The sequence below is a fragment of the Falco punctatus genome (assembly GCF_963210335.1).
Source record: "Falco punctatus genome assembly, chromosome: 2".
In the NCBI taxonomy this organism is placed as follows: domain Eukaryota; kingdom Metazoa; phylum Chordata; class Aves; order Falconiformes; family Falconidae; genus Falco; species Falco punctatus.
In genome coordinates, this window is record NC_137581.1 from 16,102,286 (window position 1) to 16,129,481 (window position 27,196).

Consider the following 27,196-nt stretch of genomic DNA (forward strand, 5'->3'; position numbering starts at 1 on the left):
GCATTAACCATCAATGATAATCATTAATCTAATCATTAACTGTTGCTGTGAAGATAACTCTTCTTTGAAAGCAATGATTGAGGTGTTTGGAAACAATAGTTACCACCAATAAACGCCCCCCCCCCCTTAAAGTAATTACTTCTTCCTTTTTTCAAGGTACTTTAAGAAATACCTTTTTGCTCAAGCTTTACCTGCGCGTGAAAGCTATGGAGTATAAGTAGATCATTGTCCCATGTTGTTATTTTGGAAAACTGTGATAGAAGGGAGGGAAAATAAGTTAATTTGAACTTGTGGGATATAACTAAGCCAGAGTAATCTAATTGCAACATCAGTCTGGCCAGGAAACTAATAGTAACGTCTTAGTTTTATGTGCTACGTTGTGTGATTTATAATGATTTACAGAGTACCTGTCCTGGACCTCTTTGTGTGTGAAAGATACGACATTTCCAGTAATGTTATCTGTTTTGAGCATGACCTCATTTTGGTTCAGTCAATCAGTTTTTTATGAGATCAGATGGTACTTTGACACAAAATAGCGTACAAAATTTTGAACAAGGGAAATTCTTTTTATTTATGACAAAGGAACACAAAATGCTAATAGCATCAGTTCTGAAATGCATATAACCAATTGGTTTATCTCCAATAAAAAGCACTTCAAGACCTAATTAATATTTCTAATAACTCATTTTGAAATACAGTAAGCGTTTGTTTTATCAATGACATGTATTTACAAACCTGTTGAAGTTTCTTCAACTCTTACTATTTGGTACTATAGAAGAAAAACAATTTGAATTTAATTATTTAATGTCTTTATATTTTTCATTGAAGAACTGCAATGACAAGAAGAAATGCTTATGATGCAATGCTATCCATTGATGCAAAACTAATATTAATTAATTAATTTATAGGTTCCAAAGATTTTCAGTGGGAATTTGTGCATGGTTTGTTTGAAAATGCAATTTATGGAGGCCGTGTAGATAATTACTTCGATATGAGGGTTCTTCGGTCCTACTTGGAGCAGCTTTTCAATTCACGAGTCATTGGCAGTTTAAATGCTAGAGGCAAGAAGATGACTAGTTTCCCGTATGCAATCTCTTTACCGAATTCCTGCAGTATTTTGGTAGGTATACATCTTCTATCACCTAATACAGAAAAAACCAAAATAAGGTATTTACAGGGATTATTCTTGAAAGTATTCCCACAAAGAAAACCAGCGTTACAATCCAAAGGATGCCTCCATTTATTTAAGACTTCTTTTGTGTGGAGCACTAGTTTTTAAGTTGCCAGAACTGCTCTGCTAGTCTGTTCAATCAGTCTCCTATTTTATGATATCTGATTGGACTACGGTGCAGAGCAGCATAGTTATGAAGAGCTGAGTAAAAGAAATAGGGTCAATTTATGGCAAAGACAGATATCATTACCTTTATATATAACTTAATATGTTAACATAATAGCACTTTTGTACAGACTACTAAGCATTCTTATAACTTCCAGATTATATGGGAAAATCTAAATATATCTCCTTATTTGCAAAATATATCAACATTCTGACAGAATCTGCTAACATGCCCTGAAGGGTGTATGACATTTTATTTCGAGATGAATATGCATTCTGATTCTCCTTTAGTATTCCTCTAGTGTAAACAAGAGAGAATTCGACAGTCTAAAGAACTAATTTCTCCCTATCCTTTCACATACAGTTGTTACTATTACAATTCATTTGCATTTTAATGTAGGCCTCCATGCTAGATCTTCAATATGAGTTGATGTAAATGGAATTATACCAGTTAAAATAAATTGCTGTTGTTTGGCATTCTCTACCTGGATTCTGAGTGTCTAGGTTTGGGGGTGCTTTATTTTTTTACTTTAAATATGACAGTTGTTTTCTATAGTTGTGCTGAGTTAATACCATAAAGAGAGAAGGAATAAACAAATCAAGTTGGTCTCTATTCTTGTAGATAATACGGTCAAATAGATGAACCTTTCTTCTTGCCTGCAATGCATTTAATATATCTCAATTTCCTTTAGTTATATGATTATTTATGTGAGAGTTCGTACTTTTATGTCTTAAATAATTTTCTGCAACTAGTTTTGATTAGTAGAACACTAATAATAAAGCTAAGTTTTTATTACCAAAGTTAATTGGAATAATATCTCTTACTAAATAGTGTTCCCTTGGTGTTTGGTGTAGAAGTCTGCTACTATTGTTATCTCTGAAGTGAGATTCCATGTCAAAGTAAATCGTGCACACCTAGGACATGCTCCTGCAAGCCAAGGACAAAAGGCACATGATACAGTGCAATAGGGAAGAGCCATACTTTCAAATAAATATTTTTGCCTTCAAAGCCACATAAAAGAGACATTCAGCACCATTAGTCTACCTTAGTCTGCAAGGCCTCTTTCTGTTTTGTACAAGAGTGACATCACGAGTGACTATTACACTATAACAACTATTGATGCTATTCTGCATCTCCCGTGATCACACAAACCTATTTTTACCTGAATTATTTCCCTTTCTTTGAGTGGTAATATATTCATAGATTTAAATAGAAGTGAATGCTCTTCATTTTATAAATATGTATTATACTCTATTATTTGAATTCCAAATGTCCGAATCTTTTTTTATATTGTTATAGTGATTTTACTTGTAAGTTTTCAACAGAAGTATTGTAAATACTTTTCAGAGTCAGTCAGCATGTTTTTCTTTTCAGTTGATAGCATCACTGTAATGAGAATTACTTTTTGCTTTTTTAGAGTGGAAACTCTGTATAAAAGAAGATAGTTTTTTATTAAATAAAATTAAGAAATTTATAAATAAGATTACCAAGATATGTTATGTGTTATATACTTGCTTTAATCTTTGTGTTATGCAGTGCACTTAATGAAATTCTTTTCAGCATACACTGTTAATTTCTTGAGCTGAAAAAAAAGTTCCCTCAATTACGTTTATTCTTTGCTTTTAATGCAGGATTATCGTAATATTATTGAAAGCCTTCCAGAGGATGATAAACCTGACTTTTTTGGCCTGCCTGCTAATATTGCTCGTTCATCACAACGTATAATCAGTTCCCAGGTAAAGTTTCATTTTTCATTGACCTCTGAATCTTTTCTGCATCCAATATATGCTGGAGAACCCAACCACCTGTTCATAGATATGAATTTCCTTAAGAAAGTCAGAGTAAATGGAGGGGGTTTTGGAATATGTTGACTTTTATCTGTAGAATATATTAATATAATAACAGTTGTATTTAGTTACAAGTATATTTGTTTAGGATTTAAATAAACAAAGAATTATTCAGAAAGTTTACAGCAATATAATTCAGTTCATATTGAATAGTATCTATGTATATAAGTAGTATCACTAGTTCTATTTATACTGTTGATCTAACTCCTATTAATGGTATAGTTCTTACAGCTGCTGTTCACTGCAAGTTACGGTTTTAGTTTTGGTCATCAAATTCTAATACAGTAGTTTGACAGCTAGAATATGAGTAACATTTTATGCTTTTCCTGAAGGAGAAATTCTGAAGAAATTCCCCAGTAATCAGAATTCTATCTTTACTATTAAAATGTGAAATTTTCTTTTGGGGAAAAAAAAAAAAAAAAAAAGTCGTTCTTACTGGAGAATAGCATATAACTACTTAGGCATGTCATAATGAAATTCTCAACATAATGAAAAGTATGTTCCAGGGGTTATGTAGATCTTAGTTTAAAAATTTAAATATTTTCATTATTGCTTTAGCCGTAAGATACGGCAGATGGCTATATTATAGTCAAAAATTCTCAACTCTCATTTAATTGCAGTCTAGTGCCAGATTTGAATATATGTTTAATATGTGAGAATGCAATTCTTTTAGTGCTGGAGTAATAGGCAATAATCAAAAATTTTTCACCTCCTTGTTTTAGAGTTGTATGTATAAACCTCAGACTTGGGTAAGTGACGTGGGTCGCCCATTATGACGGGTACTATTAAAGGCACAGCTGGGAAGCTATTCTTCTCACCATTTGTGTAGCCAGAAAATACTGAGTGTCTCTATTATTCTCCTCATAATTTCTGTTTTGTCAGTCATAAGAAGGGAAAAGATGAAGTGATTTGAACTCTGAATGGCTTCATCATCAATATGGTGTTTGGTTTGTTGGACAAAGCTTTTCATAGTCAATACTTTACCACTTCCCTTAGGTGTCAATTCAGTTGCCTAAAAATTGGTATCTTGCATCATATGGAAATGCCCTAGTGTATTTAATATACCTACTAGGAGTTGCCACATATGATACAGGACCCAAGTGAATAAATTTTCTTGTTGGGCTAGCAACTGGAAGGCAGGGGCAAAATGGCACTAGAAGCCAATGTTTAAATAACTGGTTCCCACAGCTTGTGTACCCTGATCCAGGAAAAGCATGGATCTGTAGGTCCTGTGTAATATCTGCCTATCCTTAACATTTTCTTGGATAACACACAGACTCTCAAATGGCATTATGTGTAACAACTGAATTGAACCATTAAGGCCTAGAGTCCAGGGAGGAGTTTGACTAAGAAGTGGCTGTATCTCAGCTTGAGTTGAAATTTGGTAATGCTCATAGGCAAGTGAAAGTCCACCTTTTGTTTATTCAGGTTTGCTGGGCATTCTAATACCTTTTAGCTCAAATATGGAGCAAGTTCAGGACTTTGAGGCAAAGCTGAAATTCTGTATTTCATTTTTTTCCCATTGCTTTTTAGTTAAGTCTGGGTGAGAGCACACGATAACTGTATAAATGCAATTAAACATAAATCTTTAATTAGTGATCAGCATAGTTTATTGGATTGGTAAATTGCATCAGATAACATGAAATTAAGAATTTTATATCAGAGCTGTGAAGTGAACTGGTCTTTATATTAAGGCTTTCTTTAATTTTCTGCACAGCCCTAGCATAGTGTCTTATATAAGTACAAATTACGTGCGGGGAAAAAAAAAACCAACAAAAAAATCGAAGCATAGAATACCAGATTGGAAGGAACCTCAAGGACTGTCTGGTCCAACCTTTCTTGGCAAAATCAAATGGAAGTTCCCTATAATTGGAATTCCCTATAATTTCAAGACTTAGAATTACAGTTTTAAAAAAGGTATCTATTTGTTTGCTCACACTCGCCTAACAAGGGCTTCATGCAGAAATTTGTTGGTATAGACCTTTGCTCTGTTAAAAAAAAAAAATTGGCTTTGTTGAATATCAAATATAGTAATGGTAAATCTGTTTAAATACATCTGTTCACTTAACTTGACAATACAGCTATGGATTTATTTGTTTTATTAGTAGCACGCAAAACTGTAAAGCTATATAAAAGCAAATCAGTAGGATGAGGGTGCATGGGTAATACGCTGAGCTTGAGAACTCCTCTATTACAAAGACAAAAATTGCAGCAGGACTCAATGTACCTCTCTGATTTTATCTTAATATCTTTTATGTAAACATTAACTTTATAAACACTTTTGTTTCCGTCAGATGCACTGTAGACTGCTGATTATTTTATTTATTTCAGGTACGCTCACATAACTTGTTAAGAGCTGCAGTTGTTAAAAATGTTAGTATTTGAAAATAAGTCCTTAGTTAACCTCCATGCAATCAGAATAGATTCATAGTTCCTTTGTGAAAGGAAATAGGTAATGAATGCAGTTACATGCAGACTCACACTCTTACTGAACTGGTTCATCATAGCATTGGTTATAACCTATGAACTACGGATTATAAACTTGAAAATATGAGACTGTTGTAGTTACAGGTTTGTGAGATGCTTCTTTGTCATATGAGAGATTTCCTTATCCTTCCAGTAATAGTTTTGGTACTTCTTTAAGCTTTAGGCAATTTAGGTAACTGAAATGGGAGATTTTTCTTAAATTGTCTTTCTACCAACCATGAATCCTACTTTCTTATTTCTGAACTATGAATCCCATTTCTGAACAGTTTGGCAGCTGTCTTAGATCCATAGGTGATCCCATGCCATCGTTCACAATCTGAAATGGAATGATTGCCTTCTAACAGAAGTGTTTCTCATAAATCCATTGTCAAGCTAAAGCAGACAAAAGCTGAATGAATAAGGTAGTGAGAAATAAATTGCTACCAGCTCAGTCGCCGTGTCACTAGCACCAGAAAGGTGAAATTTAATACGGTGTCTTCTACTTCACTGATTCTGTGCTAAGTATGTGGTATATTCTCTTACAATTCATGTCTACTGTCCCATGTAGTTTCTCATCTACTAGCTGTTGTCATTCCTCTGTCTGTATTTTTGCTAGCATCTTTTTCCTTGAGCAGATATACACAGAACTGTATCTTCCTCACCACTGAACACAGAATTAGGGGAAGTAGTTTTTCTCTGAAACATACATACTTGGAAGTTACTTGTCTAAACCAACTGATAGCAATTTTGACTTTAGTCATATGTTTGGGCTCAGAGATTTAAAATAATCATTCGGATATACATTGACTTTAAATAAATTCTAATTAACAATCTTTTATCAGTTCAAAATGTTTTTACCTAAATATTGAAACAGGTAGCACTATGATCTATTCTATTAACCACAGAGTTAAACTAATGTAATTCTGTTAAAAGAAATCTGATAATATTTTATTACATTGTTTCACTACACAAGATGGAATTGGATAATAGAAATGTAGATTTTATATAGACTTGCTATTAATTTTATTTACATTTGATGTATAGAAATGGTAGTTTGTATTGATGTAGCAACACTTTGCTGTAGCAGAAATTTGCTGCAGCACACTGCAGCAATTTGCAGTCATGCAGAGATTTCTTCTGTAACCTACTGCATTGCTGATGTCTGGCTAAACCTAAAACAGCACTAAAAAGAAATGGACTTTTTTTCAGTAACCTTGCAAATATTGATTATATTCACAGCTTTTCTGTTTTCCAGCAGAGAACTTAAATTCTAATTTAAAAGCTGAATATCGCTAGCTCTATTATTTTAATATTGGCGATTACTAGAATTCAATTAATAGAAATTTCATCTTACGATGTTCTGTAGTGTAATTCAGAGAGGATTAATACTGCGTGCATATGGGTAAAAACCATTTTGTTTTTAAGGAAATATTAGACTTGAATAAGTGTGATCTTTTCAGAAACATGACAACGTTTTTTTCTATATTTTGTCCTAAGTTGCTTTATGTAAGTAGAGCTAGGTAAATTTTTAGAGGTTGTATTTCTAGATTTCACTTTGGCTCTTTGGTTCTGCCTTACCTACTCTCACAACGAGCCTTTGATACAACGTCCCTTAGGTTGAATATAGTCATGAATAGCCTTCCGTCTCTTGCTTTGTTCTCTCTGCCGAACAGTGCAGTTAAAATAGAAAAGAACTCAGCTGACAGTGCAGCTGCCGGAGTCGACATAGCTCGTCCTGTCTATTTTACACCAGGTAGAGATTTTCTGTACAGCTGCAACCCAAGTTTCCTCACACTCAGCAAGAGGTCTCACCATTTGGTTGCAGTCATGCTCCTTTCTTCTGGTCTGATAAACACTGTATTTTTGCCTGCATACTGGCCTGTGTTCAGGTGGTTTAATCTCCCAGTCTAACCTATAACCAATGAGTAGAGCAGTCAGAATATATGGAGGTTTGCTTTAGGTTGCAGATGGATGAGAAGGGTCTGTAATTTAGATCTCTCCCCAGTCACCTTCTTGCAAAGCAGGCTTTTGGCTTTGATGTACTTGTCTCTTATTCTTGGGACCATATTTCTGTTCTTTCATGAATTCCTATGAACCAATTTCATCCTTTATTATAATTTTTAATAGAACCATACATAAAGTGTCTTAGTCAAAATAACATTTATCATATGTGATAAATAGATTTTTTTTACAGGCTGAAACAGACAGGCCTGCGTATGTATTTTTACACTTAGATAAGCAGTAAGAGCTATCTTGTTCTGTGCAGGATTATACTTGCAACTAGTATGTCTTACTGCCAGTAACCACCCTAGGAAGGTGAAATGAGAACGCAGGGCCATTGCTTTGTCTCCCTCCTTTCTTTGCACAGCAGACTTAGTCATTACAGGCACTCCTTAGAAAGTGTAACATTTGAAGCCTTCTGTTAGCGCTGTGTGATCCCATCAAACCCTGTCAAATGGCTATGCCTGCAAATGACTACAGCCTGTAACTAGTAGCTATGTATGATCAGTTGACTGGTTAAATGAAACATTCTCCAATAATATAGTAAACATTTTGTGAAAAAAGCCATTCAGTAACTGCCAAGTTATCCAAGACTCTTTCAATATGACTGCCGATGATAATCAGTATGGCTAGCAGTGAGTTTGCTTAATGCTTATTTCTATATAGAATACTGTCTATAATTAATATCTTGCATCCGGAAATCAGTGTTCTTTTACACATACAGATTCATAAAGCCTCACAGAGACTATTGTATGACACAGGTAAGTCTCAGTAAGGTTAGAGAATGTGTTTTTTTGGTATTTTCATGGACAAATGAATACGCTTTCTCACACATACCACGCAAGGATAAAGGATAGTTACAGTCTCTCTGCATACTAGTACAGCATCTTGATTCTTCTGTGTCCACCATGCCAGTAATGGCAAGTGGAAGGCAAGCCTGTAGACTTACAGTTCACGTTTTAGGACCTCTTGTGGGTGATTGTGCATACCTAATTCAAACCTACATTTTAAACTTTGTGTGGAGGACTGTCTCCTATGACTGGGACCCCACAGTGGAGCAGGAGAAGAGAATGAGGAGGAAGGAGTGGCAGAGACAACATGTCACGAACTGACCGCAACCCTCATTCCCCATCCCCTTGTACCACTCAGGTGGAAGAGACAGAAAAGTTGGGAATGCAAATGAGCCCAGGAAGAAAGGGGGGATGGGGGCACAGTGTTTTAAGATTTAGTTTTATTTCTCATTATCCTACTCTGATTTGATTGGTACTAAATTAAATTAATTTCCCAGGCCAAGTTTGTTTTTCCTGTGACAGTAATTGCTGAGTCATCTCCATGTCCTTAACTCGACCTACAAGCCTTTTGTTATATTTTCTCCCACCACCATCCTGCTGAGGAGGAATGAAACAGTGGCTTCGGTGAGCACCTGACAGCCAGGCAAGGTCAACCCACCGCATCTTCAAAGTGCTTAAGAGCATCACAGATGTAAAATAATCCTTTGAGCTTCAGATTGAAGAGCCCACAGACTATACTTATCAATTTTTCAATGAAATAATATAAAATTATTTAATTATAGATTTTATATACCAATTAAAATGTTGAACTGTGAATACTCATAACTTCAAATAAGTGGATTCCAATTCATTTTAACTGAAGTTGCTGGGAGTATTTCTCCTATATTTTGTCCTTTGTAATTTTATTTGATTTTGAACCGAACCAGTGATACTCTGCACTTCTGATGGTTCAGATTTTGCAGCAGCATTACTTGCTTTAATAACCTGTTTCAGACAAGTTTTATAGTCTCGAATATAATCTAAATCAGACTAGTATTTTCTGTGGCAGAGTAGAGGATATAGGGCAATTTAATTTTCCCAGATACATTTCTCTCAAACACAGTTGCATGCTTGTCTCCACCTGTTTTGTCTCAGAGTGATGGGAATCCCTCTCACTTCTCCCAGTTAGCAAGTCCATTATTTTTATTATCTGAAAGTAGTTGCAGAAGGATGGTTCCTTGCAATACTCCTTTTTCTTTTAATCCTAGATATTTATCTCAGCTTCTTTGATAATAATTGATTCTGCTTTTCTGTCCCATTTAACTACTCTCAAAATATCTTCATTGAATCTAGCTGGTATTCATGAAGGCACCATAAAACCATAAAGAGTGAAACAATTCCTGTAACATTAACATGCTTTTTTTATTATTGTTAACAAGAGAACTGGCTTGCTCTTTGACATATTTAAATGAGTGCCTTTCCCATCATGGTATACTCTAGGTGCCCTCTTCTGACCTTCTGTCCCTCCATTTCTCTTTGGACTTTGGTCATCATGACCTGAACAAACCTAGTTTAAAGCTCTGCTTGCCAGTAGCAGGCCTGTCGGCAGATACTCTTTTTACATTTTGTCAAATGGATGATGTTGTCTGCCCCTGGCTTGTCAATCTCTCTCAAACAAGGTGTAACAGCCATGACAGCCAAAGTCATGTCTGCAGCAGCCCAGCTCTGCAACTAAGTGTTGTGACCTGGTTCCATGGTCATATGCATCCATTTGTGTCCCATTCCCTTCACAAGCAGAACTGGGGAGAACACCACCTGAGTCCCCATGGCCAGGGTCATCTACCACTTCCTCTGAATGGCACTGGTTCTGATCCATGAGTCAGACTCAGGTAGCCCACATGCCTCCCTGACGGAATTTTTCTTCTTCACCTGTTTCTACTCATCCTGCAATTGCCCATCTGCAGGTGGAGAAAGAGCCTTTTCCTTGTTGCTGGAAGTCACAAACTTCTTTTATTTACCAGTATGGACATAATCTTTCAGGTGCTCAATACAGGATGGCAGATAAACTAACATAACATAAAAAACATTTTCTATACTAAGGATAATATTAATCTAAGAAAGCTTTATTTTTCTCAGAATTAGGTGCCTAATCTTATGGTTATCTAGGCTTCCTGTATGTTACAGTCCATCTCCAAAGAATAACACATTCATACCGGCCACAGAGTGAATTATATAGACCTGTGAAATCCTGTTTCCTTCATCAATACTATCTGCAGTTAATATTTTAGTATTTCTTAAAATATCTCCTGTGTTAATACCAAATACTTTATTTACATGTTATTCTTTAATACATTTTCCATGAGGCAATGGTATTTCAAAAATTGTATTTTGTGAAATGAAAGTGTATCTTTGTAATACACAGAGGGGTTCTGTCAGATTTGTAGTTCAACTCTTAAAGGATATTTTGTTTAAATCCTACTAGAAAAGACTTGTGATGTATTTAGTGATTGAAACCACTTCAAATTCCCCTGATCAATATTAGAATAATCTCATGTGAATTTGTATTTCTTTTAAATGTCTAGGTACTGGGAAAGAAAAATATAAGGCCAATTCAAAGCCAATTGGATTAAAAAAAAAAAAAAGCCCCAGTGTAATTCCTCTTATCTAACTTGAAAGATAGGAATATTAGCCACCTCAACTAATTATCCATTTTTTTGTTACTAAAGAAAGGCAAGCAGCTACAGGGAACAATTTGTGCCATTCTTAGCTAGGCATCTGAAATAAAGGGGGGATGAATCATCAATTGGAAGTACCTATTTCTTCCCATTGAACTTTGGGTCAAGCTCTGAAATAATATCAATGGCATTTCTAAAAATTTATATCGAACATTTTAATGACTATTTAAGAGATGAAAGAAAATTGCCATAACTACCAGGTGGTTGGTCACGCAGGAATAGGAGGGTATCTTTTCTACTGGAAGCTGGACTATTTGAAAAATGAGGTATTCATTGGGACAGGAATTGAAACATAGTTGTTTCTCCCATTTCTGCATTGAGCATTGTAACGATACAAAGTGAAAATTCAAGCATCTTAAAGCATTGCTTTCTCTGAAAAATGTTCATAATTTTCTTAGAAATGCTAAGAAGTGAAAAAGGGATTTTATTAATTAGTAAACATATTTGTTTGTTTGTTTTCCAGGGCAGTGAAAGACCAACACATTTCAAATTTAATTTGTTTGTTATAGTTTTATGTTACAACTGCTAAAGCAAGTGAATGGTTTCTACAACTAATGGTGCATCTTTAGGCAAGGCCATTGTTCACATTAATGATGTCTTGTGAGATTGACCTGTTTCTTGCTCACTGACTGGAACTTTTCAAGATTGCAGTTTGAGATTAAGAAAAAAAATTTAAAACAAATTAAAAATGTAAATGCCATCTTAAGTTAATTTTAACACATGAGAAACAGAAGGAAAGCCGTGCACACCAATATAAGGTAGCATGAAAAGACTAGAATCCTGGTTAGAAAGTTTTCTTAGATCACATAGTTATGGAAATGTTGGCTAGAAGGGAACTCAGTGGTTTATGTAGTCCAGCCTCCTTCTCTAAGTGGAGCTGTTGCCAACACTGTCTGTGGCTTTGTCTGTGTGCAGTGTGCCATCATCCAACTTGTTCTTGGAACTATGTGGGCCCCCAGTATCAAACCCCGATTTCTTTCTCTTCTCAGTAGCTGCCAGCCATATGTCCAGACCTGGTTCACTACCAGCTGAGCCCAGGAATGCAGGCAGTTTTTCTACCAGCTGTCGTGGTTTAACCCCGGCTGGCAACCAAGCACCAGGCAGCCGCTCACTCACTCCCCCTCACCCAGAGGAGAATCGAAAAGGGATGTAAAACTCGAGGGTTGAGATAAGAACAATTTAATAGGTAAAGCAAAAGCAGTGCACACAAGGAAAGCAAAGCAAGGAAATTCATTCACCACCTCCCACAGGCCGGCAGGTGCTCAGCCATCCCCAGGAGAGCAGGGCTCCAGCACGGGTAACGGTTACTCAGGAAGACAAACACCATAATGCCACATGTCCCCTCTTCCTTCTTCTTCCCTCAGTTTATATACTCAACATGATGTCATATGGTATGGAATACCTCTTTGGCCAGCTTGGGTCACCTGTCCTGGCTGTGTCCCCTCCCAGTTTCCTGTGCCCCTCCAGCCCTCTGGTTGGCAGGGCCCAAGGAACTGGAAAGTCCTTGATTTAGTATAAACATCACCTCACCCAGCAACAACTAAAAACATCAGTACGTGATCAATATTGTTCTCACAAGAGCCAAAACACAGCACTGCACCAGCTACTAAGAAGAAAATTTACTCCATCCCAGCTGAAACCAGGACACCAGCCGATTCTTCAAGATCATGCTTCAAGTCCTTACTTCCTAAGCTTTCAAAATAGGAAAGCAATCAAACATGGTGTTCAAAACCCGTATTAGCAGTATCCCCTCTTCTTCCCTCTTTCCACTAGTTGTTCAGTCGCAGAAGGCAATCAGATTGGTCAAGCATTTTTTGCACTTGATAAAGCCATTTTGGATGTTTACAATTGCCTTCTTTTTCCTTCTAATGTTTAAAAGTGGATTCCATGTCGATGTGTTGCATGACGTCTCCAGTGACAGAGATTCAGTGGGAAGTCTTACCATTCCATGAATCCTCCCTCCATTTCTTAAGGCAGGTATAAGTGTCACCCTTACCAGCAGTAAGGATTTTCTCTGTTGCCATGATTTTTCATATGCAGTACAGAGCGGCCTTGCCATCATATTGACTAGTAGCCACAGGTGAACTTCTCTGGATTTCATTGATTTGAATGGAATCATAGAATCAAAGAATCATTTATGTTGGAAAAGACCCTTAAGGTCATCTAGTCCAACCATAAACCTAACACTGCCAAGCCTACCACTACACCATGTACCTAAATGCCACATCTACATGTCTTTTAAATACCTCCAGGGATGGTGACTCAACCACTTCCTTAAGCAGCCAGCTCCAACGCTTCACCGTCCTTTCAGTGAAGAAATTTTTCCAAATATCCAATCTTATCCAAATCTTAATTTGGATCCAAATATCTTAATATAATTCCCATGAAAAATTTGTTGATGCAGTTCTTTGACATAGTATAACGCTCATCTGGTTTTTTTTGTCATACTGAGTAAAAATCTAGTCTTGCAGATCGCTGCTATAAATATCAATTTTGATGTGTAGAGGACTAGAATGCACATTGTTGTAGAGAATTTTTAAGTGTGTGTAGAAATGTCCTGTATCTGTTATACTTATTTTCATGTATTTATACTGTAACATTTCATACTCGTCATGAATGGCAGCTGAGTAATTTTAAAACTTAAGAGTTTGTTCTAGCAGGAACTCAACATGCAGAAATAATATTTACACATTATATCAGGATGACTTAAGTAAATTATAATATCTGAACAAAGGTCTACAAAATCAGGCAAAAAGCATGTTATCTAACAATACAGAAATGATACTAGCACAGAAATGTCACACTGAATGCATTCTTTTTATAGATGTGGTTGCTTAAAGAGAAACAATAATTTCTTTAATGAAATCTATTAGAAGTCAAACAGGAGTAGCTCGTCATACCTTAGTGTAGCTGCTAAATATAGCACGCACTTAAAATAATTACTGTTGCTCTTCTGTCTGTGCTTGAAACTTAGAAATGTTGTAGAAAAACACAATTATCTTTTTTTTTTATAGCTGTTTTTTATTTTGTGATGAATACTTGTTGAGTCAAAATTAACAGTAAACTAATACCGGAAAACAGTGCAGGACAATGTAATAAGGCAAACACAGCACGAACATACATCAGGAAACATGAAGTGAGTTTTGCCTCATCAAATGTAATGGCAATAATATCATTGACTTCAGTAAACAGTATTTTATCCTTCAGCCTCTTTTTTAAACTTAGTTGCTGAGCTGCTCTTATTTTCAGCAACTCACTGGCTGATTCCTCCCACCATTCCTTGCATATCTTGTTTACTTAGGTTAAAACTGCTCTGTCTTCCCGTATCTGTAGTCAGACATATGATTGTAGTACAGTTCCAGTTGGTGGTTTTTACCTTGAATGACAGAGAGAGCATGTGTAGGGGAGGGTGTACAAAGACACCTGGAACTCGATTGCTAGATCATGCTTGAGATTATATACCAAGTCTCCACTGCTGTTATCACCCAATTCAGATAAAGAAAAATTAGGGTGAGTATGTATACCTGATACTACTTATAGTCATACATCTGCCTGCAGTGTTTCTGCTGTATATAGAATAGTGGGACTTCAGTTTGTGCTTAAATTTCAAGGTGCAATTGTACTATAATGACAGCTGTAGCTTCTTACATGTTTGTCAACAGACTAATTTTTAATTTTTATTTTTTCAAAATCTAGCTCAACAGGACTCTGAGCATTGTACCTAATTTTATATCTACTGCTCCTCCATGATTCTAATCATGCAACATAAAGTAATAAGGGTATAATTATTGAAATGCATGCAATTGAAATTATTCTTTAACTTGTTATGTTATTGCTATATATATCAAGGTGAACATAAATCTATTTTCTTAAAATAATTTAGCGTCTATATAACCCTTGTATCAGCTATGCAGAGCATATAATTACTGACATTAAATACATCCCACATCACAAATACATGACTAATAGGCTTTAGCAGAAACTGATGAGTTATGCCAATCTGTATTTAATATTACCCTACAGCTGAGCGATCTGAGTGCTTAACAAGAACTTCTAAAACGTGGGGAGTGTTTGGTATATACCGGTGGTGTTGCATGAAGGAAATGTGTTGTGCCGCACAGTGGAGTGGAAGCCACAGTACTGTGCTCAAACAGAAAACACAGCTCTTTACCATTGCAGTGAATCAGTGCAGTGCTTCAGGGAGCCTTATTAATTCCTATAGGATTGGTGCTATGTGTATGAGAATAAGTTGGTGCTCTACCTACGAGAAGTTTGTTTTCTTCTAAAAACAGGCTGCAATTTCCTGGTTTTCTTAAATTTTGTTGTATTGTATAATTAGCTAAGGTCAGCCACCTCTTCTGGCCTTCCTTTTGGCATTATGTTCTCTAGGTAATATGTATCCTGGAGATCTCCAGGAAGTAAAACCCTTCATTATTCTTTGGGAGAAGATGCAACTAGAATACTGGCTGGGTCAGTAGTGGTCTTGAGCTATCTGCAGCATCCTGCAGTTTTTCTTTCCTAATCCACTGAACACGTGCTCTACAGAGGATCTCGCTGGTGTCAAAGGTATATGATCCTCTTCTGTATAGAGGAAGATAGAGGTGGTGTCAACGCCTTTCCCTCATTTGCTTTGCACTCTGACAGAAGGCATATATCTCTGTATTGAGTCCAGTCCTACTTCACATCCTTATCGAGTGAGCGCGCCGCTTTATGTGGGCTTGAGGGAACAACAAAAGAGCAAGCATAGACTTGAATTGTTTCTTACTCATCCACATGCAGGCTGCATGATTTTGTTATGAATGCCGTTAAAAGTACCTTCGTTCTAACAACCTCCATGGGACCCTATTCTTGCAGAGAAGGTGAGGGACACAGAGTGATCGAAAGTCAGGGAAGTCTGATGGACAGCTCAGTCTTAGACTACTTTCACAGCATGTGAAACCGAACTATGAGGAACAGTATGGAAGCATGTAGTTCTGTCAGAAGGCATCAAACTTAAACCTGTGCCCTCTCTTGACACAATGAACACATAGTTGCGTTACGCTGAGTAACTACTTTCCCAGTATTTACTAAAGTGACTATGTTATAACTTCATCTTTTAGCTTGAGCTGTAAATTCTTATAAAACCAGAAATATCTTCTTGAACAGCTGTGTGAAAGTGATGTATTGTTTTATTCAGAGAAATGAAGCATAGAAGTGGTTTCTGTGCTAAGACCACATCCTTTTTGAAACCGGTAGATGGCAGTAGAGTATCTGCTTTAGCATTGTCTGTAGATTTACTAAGAGGAGTCTGTTACCTGCTTGTACAAAAATAAAATTCCTTTTATCTGTTCCATAAGCTTGGGAAAAAAAATAGCAGTTTTGTGACTAGCATATCTTTTCTGGTTTATATTCTTTGAACAGTAATCTTACTTAGTTCAGAAATGATTGATCTTAGATTTTTATTTTTTTTAAAATGTCACAATATATTTTTGACTTCATTGCTTTTCTCTTTTTCAAATTGTAAAACTGTGTAAAATTTTATTTTGTTGTATGACTTGTAGGCTAGATTGCTTCTGAAGTAAATACAGTACTTTGATATAAGCCTGTGTTTATTATATATTGTATTTGTGAAGTAGCTGTGAATGACTGAAAGCAATGACTTTTTCCTCATCTTGTCCATGAGTAAAGAATAGAAATAGATTTTATGTTCCTAGAAATCTGGTTTTATGTAAGTTCCAGAGAAGGAAAAATTAAAATATTAAGATTTCCTTATTTTTTTCTTCCCCATTAATTTTTATTTTGATTTTTCAGGTCAAACATGAATTTCTAGTAGTTCCATATGAAGCCACATGGGATCATTCATTGTCTTTATTGCTTTCCATTCTGTTCATTATCTCTTAATTTCTTTAAATGCTTGGGATTTTACTATAATGTGTTGGTCAATATCATAGCACCATATATCCACAGAAACTCATAAAGTTAACAATAGATTAAAAAGCTGAGATGCACAATTAAATAAATAACTAGGTAAATAAGTATTGACAGTTTAACTACATCACCTTTATTAATATATGCAATTTATACTTTTCTGTGCTGCCATGCAAAAGAAACATAGTGTACAAATTTTCCACTAAGAATGGAAAAAATATTCAGTAGCAGTTCCTGTATGCTTTTATTAGATGCACTGTTCACAAATAAATTAATCTGTTGAATTTTAAATACAAATGCCGTTATAATTAGTTGACCTTACTTAAAACAGTCAGCTTCTACAAAGACTTATGGTTCTGAATAATCTTCTCACCCTATTTTAAACATACCATTATTAGTGATTGATTGATTTTATATTTTGATTGCCTTTCTTTCCTTCCCTCTCATATTTTCAGTGATGGTACTGTTTTCCTGCCATATAGTAGATTTTTTTCACTCATCATTATTCAAAATATTTACACTTGTATTTGGACTGGGCAAGGACAACATATAAGAGCGTTAGTGTATAATGTTAAAAGAATATGTTGCAATACCAAAGGTGAACATTCAAAGGTTAGGTATTATAAAAGTAGTCTTATTTTGAGTACCCTGTGTTACACAACTATGATTAGATTTTCAGTTTCCTTAGTATGATAAGTACATTACTTGGTACCTTTCCAAAGTGGAGTTCAAAGAATATGGTTCAACAGACCTAGATGTCTACATCTGTGCTAGGCACTTCTAATCTCTCTTTGTGGTCACAGAACTATCATGTTTAAGACAAAATTAATCTCATTCTAGAGTAAATATGTGAAGTCAATTGTACATTGACATGATGGTAGCATATATATATAATGCAGTGAGAGAAGCTGAATTTTTCTTGTGTTTTGAAGTTAAATTTGCAGGAAATGAAAATCCTTATACTAATTTCTACAACAGAAACCCATCTATCTGGGGTACTTATGTAAGAAACTTATTTTTCCTATGTACTCCATAGGAGAGCCTTCCACGTGACAAATGAGCCCGCTCAAGATCTGTCTATTGATTATGTAGGGAGGCTAAGGTTGTAATCTTGGTTGTTTAGGTAAGTTTTAAGTAAGCTTTAAGTAAGTGCCGAAGTGTAGATAGAGTGAATTTGTGCTTGTCTGTATTAAGTTTGATTTAAGTGACTATGTACAGTTCCCCCTCTCAACCCAAGAGTTATTTTGTCTCCTTAGATACAGATCCCGAACCACATTCTCTTTCTCAGCTGAGTCAAGGTCTCCTAGGTACTCATTCCATCTGTGTGCTTGTTCTTGCCCTACTGCCTTTACGGGACCATTTTTGTCTTTCATATGGCCCCTGGGAATGTATTCCTGATACTCCTCGTTCTTTTAAATCCAATTTCCCTTCCAACTTCAAACTTGTTTCTCCTGCCTGGAAGTGAAAACACTTCCACGGAGTGACTGCAAACATATCACATAACCTGGGAGGCATTTATGATACACCTGGTAATTCTAATAGAGAAATATATCCCATTCGTGGTTTTATTCAGGTAATTCCCAGTCTTAACACATTCTTTGTTCCAGTCTGTGCATTTGACTCTCTTGTTTTTACAGGACGTAAACTGAAATGAGAAAGGCCCAGACTAGATATTAGGGGAAAGTTTTTCATCGTTAGGATGGTAAAGTAGTGGAACAGGTCATCCAGAGAAGTTGTGCCGTCTCTATACTTGGGATTTTTCAAGACCAGGCTGGATAAAGTCCTGAGCAACCTGGTCTGATCTCAGAGCTCACCATTCTTCAAGCAGGAGGTTAGACGAGAGACTTCCTGAGGTCCTTTGTAACCTGAATTGTTCTATGATCCTATTAAAAAAGAACAGTTTCCCTTTTCATTTGAATAACATTCAGAAAGAGGCTGGTTTGAGAGTACTGAGTAAACCTTTTCTTAGGCTTTAGCTGATTTGGAGTAGCATAGACTGGTCAGCACTGTAAGAAACTTCTCTGTGATTTGTGAGAATAAAATGTTTATGCCATTTAAATTCTAAAATCAAACTTGTCACCATACTTAAGCAGTAATATAAGCTACTGGTTTACACTCTAATTCTTTCCTAAATATGGACAGATTTAATGGGTGTAAAAAAATGGCACACAAAAAAATGTCTACCAAATTTGCAGTCCCTCAGCAAAAGTTTAGAATGCTGAAGCAGTTAAAAAATGAGGTTAACCTGAGTATTTTAACATGACTTAAATGTATTTTCCTGTGTTTATTGTAGGTGGATGACTCTTCTAGGCTAAAATTTTCAAAAAGTATCCAGGCCGAAACAGCCACCCATTACACAGTTTCAGCCCAACCCATTATTTTAAAAAAAATTACAGTCAATTGGAAACAGTGTGCTGCCATAAAAACTTTAGTAGTAAGTTATGCTACCATCATACCTTTTATACTTTAGAGAGGAAATGGGATGAACTGGAAAGAGGTAAATAATTTCCATGAATATTTGATAAAGGATGTAACAGTACTCTAGAACACTGAGAGTTAAAACTTGATTTTTTTGATTCAATACTTTTAATTTTAATGCTTAACTTTGATAAAAAACATCCCAGTATTTTTGACCTACTTTGGTAAAATACACAAAGCAGAAACAGATATAGGAGCACTGAAGAAAAGAGATTGAAAAAATGGATAGATAGTGCATTTCTATTTATATTATATTCACAAATTCTATAATTAGATAATTAGAAATAGACAGCTAAACCTATACTAGAGTTATAAAATGCTTTAATTACTTAATCTTGCAGTCACTACTTCTCAAACTCATTTTGGCTTTATGGAGCTAAGCATATATACCTATGAAGGCAGTTTAAAAAAGGATACAATACTTAATATTTTCAATCCCCCATATCCACAAAGCAATCATAGAAACTTTTTGCAGCTTTATAGTGTAAATATGCAAGTATATATAAAGTACTGCTTACTGAATTACCAGTTAAAGTGTATTTGATATAAATGTTTTCTTTCTTTGCAAATGATGATAAGCAACTATCAAAAAACAAATTGTAAGAGCCAGAACTATAGCTAAAAGAATGATATCTGGAAGGCACAAATGTGTGTTTGTCATCTGTATTGCTTGTCAGAACATTTGCATGTGTGCAGAGTAAAAAGGAGGAAGAATAACAGGAATGATAAAGATACCATGATCAAAACATTAATCAGAGAAAATAAATTTTTGCTAGATTAAACAAGAATCTTTTCTGCTATACACAATAGCTAAAGCACACAAAGAATTATTAAGGTTTACAACTAAGTTTTGAGAATGAGAGGATTAAATGGTATTTTCCGTAACAGAAGCTATACTGAGAAATGGCTCGTATTTTCTTTTCCTCCCTTTTAGCTACCAGAATGCTTGCAGAGGCCCTTCTTGTAGGCCTTTGCATCTCTTGCTAGTTTCAAACCCAGCTGAGGTTTGGCTTTCCTCACTCCATCCTAACACAATTGAGCAATGTCTTTATATCTGTCCATCCCTTCTCCCGTATTCTGTGGATTACCTTTTTACATTTGAGATCACTAGCTTCCTCTTCATCCATACTGATCTTCTGCCATGCTTGTTTTTTGGCTTCCTTATCATGCTTGCTTCCTACACATCAGAAAGGGCTGTTCTTGTGCTTTGAGTTTTTTCTTCAAGTTAAACAACCCTCCTTGGCCCCCTTTGCCCTTCAGGGCAGTTGACTATTGGGTCCTGCCAAGAAGATCCCTGACTAAGCTAAAATCTGTGCTCTCCTGAGGTCCAGGGTTATTGTTCTGCTGCCTGCCTTGCTCTTATCAACGTTTAAACACCACAATTTCATGGTTTGTGCAGCCAAGGCTGCCCTCAACCTTCACGTCTTCCACCAGTTCTTCATTGTTCATTAGCAACAGGTTCAGTAGAGTGTTTCCACTGGATGGCTAATCGATTGCCTCTATGAAGAAATTGTCTTCAAAAAATTCTAGAAATCTGCATTCCTTGCACTGTCATACTGTCCTCATAGTAGATACTGGGTTGGTTGAAGTCTCTCATGAGTAGGAAGGCCTGAGATTTTTGGGCTCCCTCAAGCTGTCAGAAGACAACTAACTTCCTCTGCTTTCTTGATCAAGGAGTTGGTAGCACACACCTACTGAAGCACAACATGTGTTGGTCTGTCGTCTGATCTATGCCTGTAAGCTCTTAGCTGGCTCATAACCTGGTCCTAGGCAAAGCTCTGTTCACTCCAGCTACCCCTTTGCCTTGAACTGCAACTTCTCTTTGCTTTCCTTTCTGGCAGTTTACTTCAGACTAGACAAAAGTAAAGGTTTAATACAGTAAGATGCTTCTTCCAGATATTAATTAGGTATGCATGTAGTTCCTCTTGGCAAACCAAGTTGCAGGGTCATGGCTAAAGTACTTTATTATAATAGGCTATGACTGTGGGCAACTAATACTGTTTTTTAGGACTTGGAATTAATTTACCTTTAATTCCCTAAATTTAACAGAGAAATACAAATCTCTATTTTCATCGTTTTTGAGATCTGGAATCACAGACTATGCATAATTCTCTAGGCAGATTATAATAGTGCCGTTTCTGAGGGAACTAAAAAAGATTTTTTTCAGAATTAAGATTATATTAAGAAGTCAGCTTTTAATGAAAAAGAATACTATTTTAGTTTAATTAAAAGTACCTTTATACTTTTTTCCCTAAATATAGGTTTATAGGTCAGCTGCATGACAGTGGCTGATGGGACCTGTGCGGGGCCAGGAGCAATGGCAGCCAAGCCCCCACACCTATAAGAGAAGCTCTTAGGGAGCGCTAGCAACCAGGAGTGCTGCCAGCAGGGCGGGCAAACAGGGCATGGGGCATCGGCAGGGGTGTTGCGTGGCAGTTTGCATGGAAAGTCGTGCAGAAAGGGCACTGAAGCTCTGCCAGCTCGACCAGGGGGCAGTGGTCCCCACCCAGCAGAAAGCCATGGCCTCTCCAAGCTCTGCACCCACCAGGCCTGAGGCAGCTGCCCCGGCTGGGCTCTGGTGGGAACGTGCTGCCACCCCGGTGCCGGGCTGCCGGCCGTGCCCTGCTCTCATGCCAGTCCTGGGCGGCGGCGGTGAGCACACCTGTGGGAGGTGCACCCGGGTAGGGGGGCTCGTCCGCTGCGTGACAGGGCTCTGGGCGGGGGTGGGTAGGCTGAGCAGTATCAGGGAGTGCAAGAGAGAGGCAGACCGCTGCAATCGCACTGTGCCTTCCCTGAGACAGGCCCAACGGGCAAACAGGACACGTGGGACGGAGGATTCTCTATCCTCCCTCTGCCTGGCTGAGCTCAGGGACTTGAGGGATCGGGGGCAATGGTGACAAGTTCCTGCCTGGCACAGCAGGCGCGTCTCCTCTTGAGCACCCCACGGGCCCAGGTGCCCGTGCATGATAGGTGTGAGGCCGTGCAAGCGGAACTGAACGATATCGAGGGCGATGGTTCATCTGGCTTGGAGGTGTCGCAGAGGTTGTCAGCCAGTGCCCCGCATCAGAACTGCTTCTATGGAGGCAAAAAGATGGGTCATTGTCATAGGAGGCTTCCTTCTGGCTGGAACAGAAGGCGCGATGTGCAGATCGGACCCGCTCCTTAGGGAAGTCTGTTGCCTCCCTGTGGCCCAGATTAAAGATATGAAGAGAAAGCTTCCTACCCTGGTACAGCCCCCAGGTTATTATCCATTATTAGCCCTCAGATTATTATCCATTATTGATTTCTCAGGTAGACAGCAATGAAGTTGCAACAAGAAGTTCAAGGCCAATCAAGAGAGACTTCAGGGCCTTGGGACAACAGGTTAAGGGATCAGGAGCACAAGTAGTGTTCTCCTCCAGCCTTCCAGCTGCAGGGGATGTTGATAAAGAAAGAGGAAGAGCCAGCAGATGAATACCTGGCTCCAAGCATGGTGTTGCCAGCAGAATTTTTGGGTTTTTGATCATGGGTCAGTCTACAGGACACAAGGCCTGCTGGCAACAGACAGGACAGGACACACCTGTCTCGAATGGGGAAAAGGATCTTGATGTAGAAGTTAGCAGGGCTCATTGAAAGAGCTTTAAACTTGATTTGAAGGGGGAAGGGGATAAAATGAGGCTCATTAGAGATAAGCCTGGAGGTAACACACCAGTGTTTGAGGGGTGGTTTACTAGTGAGGTCCTTCGGTCATCTGTCTCAGTGGAGGTAGGGGATGGAGATCCATGTGGCACCAAAGTGTGTCACACTGGAGTGTGTCCAGAGACAGGCAGTGCAGCTGGTCTGGAGCACGGGTCTTATGGGGAGCACCTGAGGGAACTGGGGTTGTTTAACCTTAAGAAAAGGAGGCTCAGGGGAGAGCTTACTGCTTTCTACAGCTACTCAAAAGGAGGTTGTAGTGAGGTGCATGTTGATATCTTCCACTAAATAACAAGCCACAGGACAAGAGGAAATGGCCTTAAGTTGTGCCAAGAGAGGTTTAGATTGGGTATTTGGAAAAATTTCTTCACTGAAAGGGTTGCCCAGGGAGGGCATTGAGTCACCATCCCTGGAGGCATTTAAAGATGTGTGAATGTGACACTTAGGGACATGGTTTAGTGATGGAGTTGGCAGTGCTGGGTTAAGTTGGACTTAATGATCTTAAGGGTCTTTTCCAACCTAGATGATTCTATGATTTTATTATATACAGAGATCTTTTATATATTTATACTTTATTGGATTATATCTTGTAAAAATATAAGAATAAAAATATAGTAAATGTTATAGAAGTTAAAATAATGGTTCAGCATACAGTCACCTTGTAGTGCTTCATAGACCTGATAAAGCTGATAAATAAGAAGCTTCTGTTTGCTTCAGCAAAAGAAAATGAGAAACAAAACAGAAAACACTATTGCAAATCTTTTCAAGAATAGAAAATAAGTCAAAACCCAGCAGAAACAACTTGACTTCCTGCCTCATTCCATCTAACAATTATATAAAGTCCTTCTGAACAATTAATAATTTTTTTATTATCAAGTTTAATTCTTTATAGTCAAGAGAGAATTAGTAAATTGTTGTCTAACAAGTCTTGCAAAAAATGCACTGTGAAAAGTAACTAAAATTTAGCTAAAATACCTAAAAATACTAGGGGTTTTATACGCAATTTAAGGGACAGACTGCAATATCACTGAAGAATTTGAAATTCGGTATTCTTTCTTTGTAAATGTATAAATATATTTGATCGGTTTATGTGTGGAGTTACCAGGGTTGCTAACAATCAAAGGCAGTTGGATCTAACGAACAGGTAGTTCTGGTTTTTTTTTCTAAAAATTTTACAATTATTCTTTTAATTGCTTTCTGTCTTTCTTTAAACTAATAAATTTGTGGTGGCACGTATATCTAAGCACGTAAGAGATCTGTGGAAGATCAGAATGAATATATTGTAGTTGTCTTGGAGTTTTGATGCCTGATATGTACTGTGTATTTAGTAGCATATTCCAGGGGTTTTGGTTTTTTGGGTTTTTTTTTTGTTTGTTTGTTTGTGTTTGTTTTTTAATTACAGGTGGGGCCTAGTTAAAGGCAGAACTTGAATTTTGTCTTTAAATTTTGTGGAAAAGAGGCTTTTTAATTAATTATACACCTCATTAGTTTTTCAATTATAGTGGAACAAAGACATTTACTGTGATAAGAAAAATATGTATTTGTTTGGGGTTTTGGCGCTTAATATGAATGAAGCTCAAATATTCTGTATTTGGATATGGTTATTTTTTTATGTTTTGGATAGATCATGATTAGTAATTAAGTATGCCGAAAAGTTAAGTCCATAGATATATCTGAGAGTATTTACTATTGTATTGCATTTTTGTGCTAGAAGAAGTTTGTTTATCCTTCTTCAAGACTGCATTTGTATTCTCATCACTCAGGTCATTTCTCAGCTTCGGATCCTGAGCAGGTCAGTAACTGCTGGCTGCAAATTTGACAGAGAAATATGGTCTACTGAACTTTCTCCTGTTCTCAACCTATGGAAGAAACTTAATCAGGTAGGAAAGTAGCTAATTTGAAAAGATAACATTTTCCCAGGTAACTGCATTAAATGTAAGGTCTAATGAATTATCTTGCATATTGATACATAAGAAGTAAAAAAGTAAATTAGATGCATTTGAGGTGGTAAGCACAATTTTACATGTGTGTGATTAGCTATGAAGTCTGTATGTACGATAACAGGCTGTCACTTTTTTTTTTTCATATGGAGGTGATACCACACTCACAAGACATGAGACTAACATCTTGTGTGTGTTTCCAAGAACACCACTAATTATTTTAGATTTGAATTTAGTCTCTTAATTTCTGTAATATTCACAAGGCAATATTGAGTGATAATAAAAGTTAAAATAAGTTTTTCCTGTAATGAATTACGGTGCTAGCTTTAAATTGAGGCTTATTAAAATCCTTGCTACAATGCTTGCAATATCCAATTTCACTTACTTTTTGTTTCTTTCTTGTTCTGGGTTGGTTCAGTTTCATGGTTTTGGGTTTTTTTTTACATATATTGTAGAGCTTGATTTCCAACCATTGAATTCTTCTTGTGACTGTTCAGTTGTAATGTGTGCAAATTCTCTCTGAAAGCAGATACTACACATACTTGGGAAGGACCCCTCTCACCTCACACTAGGAGTCTACTTAGATAATTCAGCATTATTTTTTCCCCTTAGCGATAAGTAACAGATAACAGACAGCATGTCCTAAAAACACATCTTGTACACAACAGCACTGGAATGAGAAAAATGTTTCCCTAACTCAAATAACTACATACAAAGAAGAGACATGAGGTGCATGCTGGAATTTGAAATCCCTCATTAAATTCTCATTTAATCCATATAAATAGATGTATGACACATTGTGTGTTTGTCAAAATAATCTTTTGGTACAAAATAACTGAAACTGAAAGAGGGTGGGTTTAGATTAGATATGAGGGAGAAATTCTTTACTGTGAGGGCGGTGAGGCACTGGCACAGGTTACCCAGAGCAGCTGTGGCTGCCCCATCCCTGGCAGTGCTCAAGGCCAGGCTGGATGGGGCTGTGAGCAACCTGGTCTGGTGGGAGGTGTCCCTGCCCGTGGCAGGGGGGTTGGGACTAGATAGTCTTTAAGGTCCCTTCCAACCCAAACCATTCTATGATTCTATAATAAACAGTCTGCAGCTAAACAAGATGTACAATAACTATTTTCAAGATATTTGTAAAATAGTTCTTTTGAATTAATCCTTGATTCACATACTCAGCATTGGAATAAAAATGTTTAAAAAAATACTCAGATGCTTCTGAAGCATAACAAAATTTGCCACTTGACATAGGTTTGTGCTGTAGAATTTACACTGGAATAATTGATCATAATAGTTAAGTGTGGACATATTTTTATTTGTACACTTTCAATACTGTATGATGATCACTTTTGTATTCTGTAATCTAGTGTCAAAGTTTAGATAAAATAATAGACGCATTTGACAGGGTATTTCTCTGGATTGAACATCAGTGTTTCATCCTACAAAAATCAGTCTAAATAATTTAGAGTATATAAAGAAGCTAAATTGTCAGAATGTCTATAGAATTTATGTAGTCAGCGAATTTCAGAAATCAGTGATAAAACAAAAATTTTACCTAATATTGGCCAACATTGTGAAGTAGATGAGACCTTCTTGACACAACTGGAAGAAGCCTCACTTTTTCAGAACCTGGTATTTTGGCGGTAACTTAAAGGTACATCAGCAATGAAATGAAGACCAGGAAGAGTGTAGGCCCACTACTGAATGGACATGAGGACTTGTCCACAAAGGATGAGGAGCAGGCTGAAGTACTAGATGCTTTCTTTGCCTCTCCATACTGGTAAGTCTGGCCTTCACCAGTCCCGGGTCCCAAAAGTGGTAGGAAAGTACAGAGCAAGGAAGACTACTCTTGGAAGAGGATCAGGTTAAGGAGTGTTTAAACAAACTGAATATAGACAAATCCACAGGACCTTACAGGATGCACCCTTAAATGCTGAGGGAGCTAGCTGCTGCCGTAGTGACACCACTCTCAGTTATCTTTAAAAGGTACATGTGGTTGGGGGAGATTCCTGAGGATCAAAGAAAGCAAATGTCACTCTT

The 27,196-nt window shown here is 37.0% G+C and overlaps 1 protein-coding gene across 1 annotated transcript in view; it reads left to right on the forward strand.

The window, feature by feature from the left end:
• DYNC2H1 (dynein cytoplasmic 2 heavy chain 1) overlaps nucleotides 1-27,196 on the forward strand; it is a 176,376-nt gene that overhangs the window by 112,177 nt on the left and 37,003 nt on the right. The window contains exons 81-83 of the mRNA XM_080376468.1: nucleotides 909-1,120; nucleotides 2,969-3,073; nucleotides 24,980-25,096. Of these exons, the coding sequence (XP_080232594.1) occupies nucleotides 909-1,120; nucleotides 2,969-3,073; nucleotides 24,980-25,096 (434 nt within the window). The remainder of the gene's footprint in view (nucleotides 1-908; nucleotides 1,121-2,968; nucleotides 3,074-24,979; nucleotides 25,097-27,196) is intronic.